Below are 11256 nucleotides of genomic sequence, written 5' to 3' on the forward strand. Positions count from 1 at the left end.
TACCTAGGTTTTCTCTAGAGCATTCTTTCTCCTTTATGCTTAATACAGATAACAGGCAACATTTTAAATGTAGCCTTTATAAAACTCCAGTTAACAACACACTTTGTCCAATGAGTCAAGCGAAAGCACCATTTTGGCTAAATTGTAACCAACACTATGCCATTATAACAGATTGGATACCTTGTGGTAGTATCACATAAGAACCATACAGAACCTTACAAATGCATTATCCAAAAAGGTCATCATACAGACAGGAAAACAGAGACCCAAGGGAAAGAAATACTGTCAGGGGACATGGCTGAAGTTGAGAGGGGACCCCAGCATATCACCTTTCCTCTCTGGTCTTTTTAAGCTTTTTTTCCCTTAAGGATAAAATCAGTTACTATCTATAGAGAGCTGGATGGAGTCTCTGAGGTCCCCTTTTTTCTCTAAATAAGAGAAAACTTCTTAGAAAGAAACTTCTAGTACAATGGACATTAAAACTTCATAGAGCATATACCAACAGAGCCACAGGAACACTTCAGAGGCCTTATGAAATATCCCTTCTAAGGGACAAAGATGGCCAGGAAGTGAACAGTTTTCTATTAAACACAGGGATACCTTGGATCCTTGAGAGGACGTGCTCTCCCCTCAGGACAGTGCGGAAGTAAGACAGCCCATTTTCCACAACCACTGTGTCCTTTCTACACAGCAGACATCTTACCGATGAGGAAAGATTTTCGTTCTTTCTTCCTTTCTTTCTTTTTTAAGATTTTATTTATTTATTGTTTGTGAGTACACTGTTGCTCTCCTCAGACACACCAGAAGAGGGCATCGGATCCCATTACAGATGTTGTGAGCCACCATGTGGTTGCTGGGAATTGAACTCAGGACCTCTGGAAGAGCAGTCGGTGCTCTTAACCGCTGAGCCATCTCTCCAGCCCCAGGAAAGATTTTCAGAGGCCATTCCCAACCTATAGAGGAAGGAAACAGGGCAGCTTTGCCTGCACAGAGACCTTCATACCCCAGGCTAAACTGTCAAACCTCAGAAACCACAAAACCCCACTGGAAGGCCTTGTCCTCGGGGGCGGAAAAATGATCTCCCACCCAAGATGTACACACCATGTACCCAGGAGCTGGGGAAATGCTGTATGTGATTATCCGAGTGGGTCCAGAGTCCCGAGCTGGAGCCCGAGTGAGGCTGGGCGGACAGCTGAGCAGCTCAGGAGCTTCCAGTGACTGGAAAGGCAAAGGGACTCTTCCCAGAGCCTCCAGTCAGGCGTCTGACTTCCAGCACACTAAGAGAATAAATAAACTTGACTTAGATACTAAGTGTGTGGTTTGTTAGTGTGGCAAATGGAACAAACAGGGCTCCATTCCCTCACTGTGAGTTCAAGTGGCTCTCTACTGACACAAACTGGATGCAGTAATCTGTGCCTCCCACGCCCAGGCCACCAGATTCATCAGTAACGGGGTATCAGCACCCAGACTGACGCTGCTGATAGCAAGCCAGATAAAATTTAACTCTTTACTGCGATCAGTTGCCCAGACCCTTTTTAAAGTATGAATCTCCACCGGCAAGCCAGGCTTTCACTTTCTCCACTTTTGATTTCTTCGGGAACTGACTGGTTCTATTTAAAAAAAAAAAAAAAAAAACCAGACAAACAAAAAGAAAACTAGAAAACCTACCTCCCCTCCAGCCCCTCCTCCACCCTGATTCCCAAGTTCACTTGGGTCAGCCATGGGCAGGAACAGGGTTGTTCTTGTACTGGGTACTCAGGAGCAATGTGTGTGTCAGGTGGAGGAAAGACAGAGGAAGCAAGGCTGAGAGGATGCTTGGCCAGCTTCACTTTGGGTCAAGCATGGGGCCAAGGAAGGGGCTGCTGTATGGGACTGTGGGCAAACCGCCTTCCTCCCACTCATGTGGTCATTTTGTTCCAAGTCCTGCTGCAACGTGAACAAAGCAGCAGCTGGATGGTGGTGGCACTGGTTACCAGGGTTACTGGCCTGAGTGACATACAGAGATGGGGTGCCTGCTTGGCACAGACTAGTCAGCTTGCTGGGAATGCCACACACACACACACACACACACACACACACACACACACACACACACACACCTTAGATGTGAGGTTGTGGTGGGGGGATGGGTGAAGTAACAAGGATGGATTCGGGTTCATGAATGTCTGGTTAACATGCAGAAAGCAAGCAGGCGTCCAATGGCTTTAGTGACAGACTCGTCCTGAAGGTTGAGAGTGGGCAGAGTTCAAACTGACGTTTTTTAGAGATTTTCTTGAGGCAGGAAAGAAAAGAAGAGCCTCGTGATAATCATTGGTGTGGGTCCCCCATCCGATGAGTCAGCTGGGAGAGGCTGCTGCCTGCCAGCAGAAAGGCCTTCCGGTGCTCTGCCTCACACTGATACTGGGGAAGGCACCGATGCTCACACGGCCACAGATAGTTCAAGATGTCGGAGGAGACCCACACCTTCCAAACTGCAGATGGAGGCACGGATAGTGAAAAATGCCATACGTTAGTGGCACACAATAGCCAAGAATGTTCAAGAACATCTCGGCTTGGGTACACCAGAGGCAAATGAAACACCAGAGAGAGACAGGAGACAATGGGTTGGGAGTACCTTCTCGTCACGTCTCCCTGAGGCTTTGACCGTTCTCCAGACAACCAGCAAAGGTGCTAGCTCGTCAGGGTCACACCCCATGTCGGTCTACTCGATACAGCAGCCAGAGGAGGCATCCACAGCATCACCAGCTGCAGGGGAGCGGTGCTGGGGTTCACATAGCACATGGGCAGATTTCTCCCGTTTCACAGACGAAAGGGGACGAGTGCCACAACCACATGAGCCTGCCCACAGCTGACACACCAGAAACCAGACCTGGGGCAAGAGGTCTCCCTGTACATTTCAAACACTGAACTGTAACTCCTGGAGTTTGGGCCAGCTGGGGGTTAGTTCTGAACCGAGTCTGTCCCGCTGCTGCCTCATTCCACAGGTCAGTTGGGCTATGGATTCCTATTAAAGGATCTTTTTTTTTTTTCTGAGCGATTTTAATCCTTAGAGTTAGCACCGTGATTTTTTAAAAACACCTGCTTTTGTAAGAGTCCAACCAACAAGAAGAGGAGGTAAGACGTACGCATTTTCTACAGCTTACTAAGAAGCAAAGTGATTTAGAGCCATTTGTCTGCGAGTACTCATGAGCTTTTCCCAGTCATCCACTCTCGGTCTCATAAACAATTTAGGATGTCGGCCACTAGGGTCATTAATAATTATAGCCCTACGCTGCCTTGAGAACTGGAATTACGGATGGTGGTGAGCTGCCGTTGTGGGTGCTGGGACTCGAACCCAGGAGCTCTGCATGAGCAATGAATTGCAGGAGGCACAGAGGTCCTTGAGAGAGAAGGTCCAGAGGGAAGCACCAGGGAAAGCCAGGAATGTGAAACACGGGTTGGTCTCTTCAAAAGAAGAGACTGGAGATCCTGTTTTCTGTCCAGAAGGCAGATAGTGGGAGTGGTTTACGACCTGGAGACTTTGCTCTCTCTGAATGACTGAGACCACACCAGATCCTCCCCCCATCCCCCCCAACCCCCGACCTTTAGGGTGGCACATATAGTCAGGCTATAGAACTCATCTTTACGGAAGATGTCATATGTGCGTTACAAAGAATCTTGATGTAGTCATTCCGCGCCTTAAGCTTTTCTGTGCATATGGGATTGAGGTCATTGTCACCAGGAAACTTTTCCCCAAATTGTGCTGTCCTTAAATATGCCTGAAAAAAAAACTGCCTGGTATCAGACTTGCGAATTTTTTTCCTTTTTTTAAAAAATTCATTTATTATATATAAGTACATTGTAGCTGTCTTCAGACCCACCAGAAGAGGGCGCCAGATCCCATTTCAGATGGTTGTGAGCCACCATGTGGTTGCTGGGAATTGAACCCAGGACCTCTGGAAGAGCAGTCGGGGCTCTTAACCGCTGAGCCATCTCTCCAGCCCCAGACTTTCGAATTTTGAACCAACCCTGGGTACTGAGCTGTGTTGAACCAATTTCCTTCTAGGCTCTCACTGACCATTACCCTGCTGTCCCTGGTGTTAGCAGAGACCCCCATAACAAGCACTCTTATCCATAGAGGCACCCATTTAAAAAAATTTATCCATTTTGCATGTGTGTATGTGTGCGTGTGCATGCGTGTGTAAATGTGCATGTGTACAGATGTGCATGTGTGCCATGACATACAAGTCAGAGGAAAACTTGCAATAGTTGGTTCTCCCGAAGGTGGAGATCTTGGAGATCTACCTCAGGCCCAGCACCAGGTACCTGATGAATCATTGCGTCAGACCTCGAAACAGCTTTCAAAGAGGACAGGGACACTCTGTTAGTGCTAACATTTGATCTCTTGGCCAAGTCTCAGGGAGCCTCATCCAAACACATTTCTCTAGTCTCTGTAGACATTCATTAACAAACATGGCCAGTGCACACTAAGGCGGTTTCACTGGCTTAGGCTTGTTTCCAACATTCTCAACATGCAAAACATCAGGTTGAAAAGCAAACAGAGTATTGCGGAACATATCCTGCATTAGTCTCTTCTAGTGCGCATACAAAGACCCTTCACACAACAAGTTGTTTATGCACAGGCCTCATCCAAGCTTGCTGGAGGGGCATTGTCAGACCGCTAACCCAGCAAACCCTGTCTGGGATTGGGATGGCACTGACTGGTGTTTGAATCCGCACATTGGTCAGAATAGTCTTTATTTCAATGGGCTCAAACTGCTTTAAACTTCACAACAGCTAAGTCACATGCAAAGCAAAACAGGAAGACGGTATCTCCTCAGAACATTATACCGTAAGGCCAATGGCTGGGTCGGCTCCCTCCCAGCACCACATACGGTAACTGAAGTGATGACTGAATTAACTTGCTCCTGGAACTTAGAAGCTTTAGTCTCACATTTCTGTCAAGACTATTCTCTCCAAAGAAATTATAATTAACCAAGAAAACCATTCTTACATGAAAACAAGAAAATATCAAAGAACAACACTCCTCATCCCACCTGACCATGTTTCTTTAGGTGTTGGGGAACCCCTACTCCCACCCCCACACCAAGCATCAAGGATCCCCGAGGACTAATTGACAATTCAGAATCCACATCGAGAAAACTGGCTAGTGGAAGATTTAGCGACCACTTGGGCACTCGCCTGGCTGAAAAACTAGACCCCTTAGAAATGCCAAGTAAGTCTTGTACGTGAAGCCCCTGGCAGGAAGGCCTGTGTGTGGAAACTTACTGCTGCTGCTAGTGAGGTCATGCTGTCTCCTGGTCTTAGCCTCACTAGGTAACAGGGGAACCAGATTGCTCATGCTTACAACACAACATGTCCTAATCCTCATGAGCAATTCGGTGAGAATACCATAGCCCTTCCTCTGGCAGGGAGAATCCTCCCTGCACCATACAGCTGGGTAAGGGAAAGGTCCAGCCCTTGACACTTAGGCCCTGGGGTTCTTCCTTCTCAGCAACTCCTCTGTGACTCCAGGTTACGTTTGTTATGATTGGGCACTGTTAACCAGTGGGCTAGTCACCTGCATTGACCTGAGATGCCATACCCACCTCGGCCAGATGTTCTGTAGCTTGCGATGGAGGGGCGTGGCATATGCGTGAGAGCTGCTGCAAAGCTAAAGGCAGAAACTTATGCTTGTGGGCAGAGCCAGCCCGAGCTCAAACCTCAGCTCTGCTAACTACTTGGAGAACTGTGCTACTCAACGTCTTAGAAACATTTATAAACATGGATTTCCAGCTACCATTAAGTACTAATATTTGCTAATCACTCTAAAAGCTGCCCTCACAGCATCCCCATCTAAACTATCCCTGTCACCAGCCTCATGCGGCACAGGAAGGTAGTTCCTTAACTCAGCCAGCACCCAGATGTGAGCCCCTGTCACTTGCTGCCAAAAATCTCTGTCCCCTTGAGAAATGCCTGTGACTGCGGGACAGCATCGATGTAGAGAGTCTGACAGAACAGCTGAGGGAAAACTAGTTTGTCAGAGGTACACTGGGAATATTCCTAAGACCAGCAAGCTGGCAAACACGGCTGGAGAAAAATTAAAACAACAACCAAGTGACCCAGACTTAGGGAAGACCTTCAAGGCCTGAGCTAGAGCAGTCTAAATATTCCAATGATGCCCTGCTCTTTGTACCTGCTGTTACTGGCCTGTTTTTTCTAGGCTAGCTACCATCTAGAGAGGACCCCAAGTTTGTGACCTACCCTGGGAGCCGGATGAACTCTGATAACTAACAGAATGGGAAGTGAGCCAAACGAACATGACTTGGATCAAAGTGTGGACTTTACGACCCCACCAAAAAGGAGTTACTTTTCATCCTGAATCTCATTTTTCTGATGAAGAAACCGGACACCGGAGCTATTTCGCAGAGCCTGTAAGAGCGTCCCATGGAAGGCGGTATTGACCATAAACGGAAAGTGGCAAAGGTAGGGTCACTGAACAAGCCATGATGGAGAGCGGAAGATGCTGTCCTCACTGGCAGTGGCTGGCAGAGAATGAAGGGGGAGCTGCACTCGCTTTCCAGAGATCCTCACACGTTCCTAAGCAAAAGAAGCTTCTTCAAAATAAACCAAATTCCAAACCTTTAGTTACATGCCAGAATATGTCCAATTACTGGCTTAGAAAAGGAATTCTTAGAAATTTCATAGAAAATGAACACGGAATGAGCTTCCTCAGTGATTTGTGACAAACCTTTAACCCTGGCTAACGATTAACAATGGTAATTATATTATTAAACCAGAAGGCAGGTTGTTGGTTAAAACAACTGTACTTTGGAGAAGCTAAGCAAAGGTCTGGGGCAGGGACATAGCTCCCTGGCTGAGACTTGCCTTGGCTCTAGTCCCTGTACTGAAAGGGAGGTGGGGCTTATTATCCAGTTTGGCTCTGTTGGGGCTGAGCAGGTGTGAAGTAGCCCAATAGAACCACTGTGGTCCACTGTTTGGGGCTCCTCAGGTTCAGACACTGGGGTTTCCACGCAGCATCAGACTGCTGAGTCCTCATGGCTTCCTAAGGTATCTCCCCACGTTCTGTACTTACCACAGTTTTGGATGTAAGAGGTGAAGTGTCTGCAATGGATGATCACATGAAATCAATGCCAATTAGTTACTAATTTCTGTTTGGCTTTTTTTAGCTAGTCACCTGCCCCACAGTGGTCCCTCCTTATGGTCACAGTCATTCAGGAGATTCAACCATAGATATGAAAATTATAGTTTGTGTCTTGAAAGCAAGGAGTTTGTAGAACAAACCCATTGTAACTGGACATGCTTTTATAATATATATTTTAAAACACACACACACACCTATATATAAATTAAATTTAAAATAATATTCTTTAAAATTATATATATATATATATATATATATATATATATATATATCAACCAGAATAGGGTGAAACCATATGAAAATTGTATTGATTTGCCTTTGAGATGGTGGCATTAGCCTGCAAAAATGGTAACACACTACTCAACCATGAACAGAATATTATGGACATATTCAGTCCAATGTTTGCCATTCAAAAGCAACAACTTGGCGTTGGGAGTTTGGCTCAGTGGTAGAATGCTTGGTTAGCAAGTTCAAGGCCCTGAATTTAGTCCTTAGCTCCGGGAAAAACAAATCAACTCATAGATTGTATATAACAAAGTCTATAAAATTATGTTACCAATTAATAGTATCAACTAAACAATAAATTTGAACTTTGTACAGATGAAAGGACCTGGGTGTTTTTCCTCTCCCTCATTAAGTGATATATGAAGTTTGCACAATGATGGAGTCCTATCAATTAGTTTTTACTTTCAAATGAATAGCTAGGAAAAAAAACCCCGAAATATACTGTTACAGACTACTCTAGATGTCTTACCTTGGGCTCTAAACTGTAAATTGGACTTTTCCACAACTTCACAAAGCTAAAGGCAACTTGTTTACACAGCTGAAGTGGCCATTTCTGCAGTGACACTTTGTGTCTCATTTCTGCAGTGACACTTTGTTTCATTTTCAGACTTCAATATTAACAAGGTGAGGGTCTGGGAGGCCGCCAAGTGGTCAACAGGCTGGGCACTCTTTCAGAGGACCTGAATTTGGTTCCTCAGTCCTCATCTGGCAGTTTGCCACCATGGGCAACTCCAATTTCAGAGGGAGCTGATGCCCTCTTCTGGCCTCTAAGGGCACTTGCACATAGGCCATACCCAGACATATACTACACACACACACACACACACACACACACACACACACACACACACACTTTAGATAAAAGAGAGTGGCCCCACTGCTTGCTTTTAGAGTCCTTTTGGCCTGGCTTTACAGCCTTCTTGGCAGGAAGTTAGGAGGGGAAAGGGGATGTTTCCTCTTAGCCAACTTTTGCTGCAGACCTGGGGTGGGGGTGGGAGGTGTTTCACCAAACTTTCACAGAAAACTAAAAAACTAAGTGCACTCTCCATTTTGCAGACCTCTGGCTGCACCCTTCAGGTAACCCTTGAGTACACATATGGAGCAATTCCTTATCAGAGCTGGGTGGGAACTGACAAACTCTTCCCAAACACTGTCATCCCTGTGAACGTGACAGCCTCAGTCCAAAAGGGAGGAAGGGGCACTGGGACTTCCTGCCGAGCTTCCATTTGTCCTCCAAACAGCTCTCCTTCACACAGTAAGCCTGAGTCCAACATTCTAAGAGCCACAAAAATCACCTTGTTTACCTGAGTGCTTGCCTCCCTAACTCCGGCCTCTGGCTGGAGCACAGACTGAAAGAAAAAAAATCTAGGCAGTGGGTTTCAACCTCCCTAATGCTGCAACCTGTGTGTAATACAGCATCTCGTGGTTTTAGTGACTCCCCCAACTATAAAATTATTTCGTTGCCATTGCACAACCATAATTTTGCTATTGTTATGAATCGCAATATAAATATGATATGTGACCACAGTTGAGAGCTGCTGTCTAGAGGCGCCCAAAGTGGTATCAGAGGAGGAAATCAGGAGTATGAGAAAACTATAAAGAGTTCTGGGTAAGTGCTCAAACTCTGAAGTCCAGCAGAACTACGCTTTTCCATGAGGTCTCTCAATAAATCTTCAGTAAGGGCACACAGATGGAAACAATCAACTGTGACACTTCAGGCAAGTGACTCAACTCCAAATCTGGATTATGGAGACAGTACTAAGGATTTGGCGGCATTGGTGAACACAAAAGTCAGAGATCTAACCCCGGAGACACAGACCTTAGAGTGGTCATTGTCATTCTGGGGCGGTTGGACCTGAGATGATCAGAGGTAACGGGATGTAGGAGCTGAGGGTGCGGGTCCCATGGCCCTACCTGGGACACTTCGGTCCCTAAAAGAGATTAAGAGTTGGAGGTCAGCCACCAGGTGGTCTCCTCGCCGACCTCCGAGTCCCAGCTACCAAGAGCCACCTGGTCACCTGGCAATTGCGCGCGCCCATCCTCGTGGAGACAGTCCCCTGGCAGCCATCTTGGCCGCTTGCACCCAGCAAGTTTCGTCATGCGGTGGCCAGGGACGCGTGGCACGGTGCGTGACGCGCCCCTTCACATCTGTTCCACAGGATCAGTTCCAAACTGGGGCCTCCCTAGCCCCAGGCGAGAACTGCGGACCCACGAGGTCCCCGGGCTTAGGTACCCGCCCCAGGCACACTCCAGGGCGCACAGCAGACCCTGCTGTGTCCCCTGCAGTTCCCGAGACCGCGCCAGCCCGCGCGTCCCCGGCTCCCCGCGCGCGCTCCGCAGCCCCCCGCCACTCACCGCCTCCCCGGCCGCCACCCGCGCCTCTCGGTCCCGCTCCGTGCCGCCTCCCGCTGCCGGAAGCGCCACGGTCCCGCGCGCCGCCCCCAGGAGCGCGGCCCCGACGCGCGCTCACGACGCGCGGCCCCGCCCAGAGGTTCCTGCCTCTGCCTCGGTGTCACTCACGGCTTTGGCTGCTGAACTCCGCAGTCTGCGCACGCCCCTTGTGCCTGCGTCTCTGCTTCTGACCCCACCGAGAACGCCTAAGTTCATCCTAGCGGCGGCCCAGGTCAATGCCACTGTTTTCCAATTTGGTTTCCCTTAGACCACCCGTCATCACTGCTCTCCATTCATTTGGGCTAATGCTTCTTAATGTGGCGCTTGGCACAGCCAGAGCTATAAGAAAAACTAGACCAGTGCCACCTCCGAAAGAGTAACAGGACAGAGACGGACCACAGGGGAGGTGCAGATTAGAGGTCTTTTCTGGAGGATCGTGAGCTTAGCCAGGTTGGACCTGGTTAGACCAGGTTGGACTATGTGGAGAGATGCATAGAATCTTGAATTTTGAAGGCCAGCACAAAACAACAAATAACCAATTACATTCTGGGCATAGGTAGAAAAATTCCACTTTTTAAAGACACAAATTCTCCCCCAAATAACCTCTACCAGCAATGAATTTCCGAAGTGAATTTGGACTGTGTGCGTGTATGGCTTGTGATGTGTGGCGTGTGCGTGTGTGTGTGTGTGTGTGTGTGTGTGTGTGTGTGTGTTTCTGTCTGTCTGTAACCCAACAAGATGACTGTAAAATGTATTTTAGAAAATAAAGAGTGAAACAGTGAAAACCCTTTGAAGGAGTAGCTCGTCCTACAGTTACAAAAGGTGGCACAGAGCAATGGTAATGGAGAAAGGATGTGTCTGTACTAGGATCGATGAGGAGCTCCATTCAGCCAGCCAGAAATGCCAGACCAGGCTGAAAAAGGTCACCTCTTGTTAGGGGCTTCTACTGTGGGAGGCCAGTCCAAGGCGGCCCAAATAACATTGTAAAGAAAAGTGGTGTTCCTTCTCAGTGTGGAGGGGAAAATGTGCCCAAGCCCACACTGATCAATTAGCTACTAATAGGTAGAAAAGAGATGCTGCTTTGAAGCCTACTGAATGCCATGTGACCCACTGCTTCGGGCTCCAGCCGCCTTGACTTCCCCTGGATGATGGACTGTGCTTTTGAACCGTGACCTAAAACAAACCTCTCCCGGAATGTTTTATCTCAGCAACAGAAAAAGAAACCAAGGCTGTCCAAAACTAAGCCAAAAAGATTGCCTGTTACTGTTTTGTCCCATTGTACTATGCTCATTAAATGTGTCCCTTCTACTTAGAACTGGCTTTCATGAATTCTTTTACTGACCACCAATCCCCCACCATATATGTAGCTCCTGAATATACTGTATCACAAGGCACTGGGATACAGGCTAGGTATGCACTCAACATACTACCTCAGA

The 11256-nt window shown here is 47.6% G+C and overlaps 1 protein-coding gene across 6 annotated transcripts in view; it reads right to left on the minus strand.

Moving 5' to 3' along the window:
* Sfxn1 (sideroflexin 1) overlaps positions 1–9872 on the minus strand; it is a 36237-nt gene extending 26365 nt beyond the window's left edge. For 3 of the 6 annotated variants that reach the window (XM_087591242.1, XM_087591239.1, XM_087591240.1), the window contains exon 1: positions 9448–9872. In XM_087591242.1, the coding sequence (XP_087447368.1) occupies positions 9448–9529 (82 nt within the window). In that variant the 5' untranslated portion in view covers positions 9530–9872. 6 annotated transcript variants of the gene reach the window in all.
* Between the last annotated feature and the right edge of the window lie 1384 nt (positions 9873–11256).

The sequence above is a fragment of the Rattus norvegicus genome, chromosome 17 (genome assembly GCF_021556685.1).
Source record: "Rattus norvegicus strain SHRSP/BbbUtx chromosome 17, alternate assembly SHRSP_T2T, whole genome shotgun sequence".
Lineage (NCBI taxonomy): Eukaryota > Metazoa > Chordata > Mammalia > Rodentia > Muridae > Rattus > Rattus norvegicus.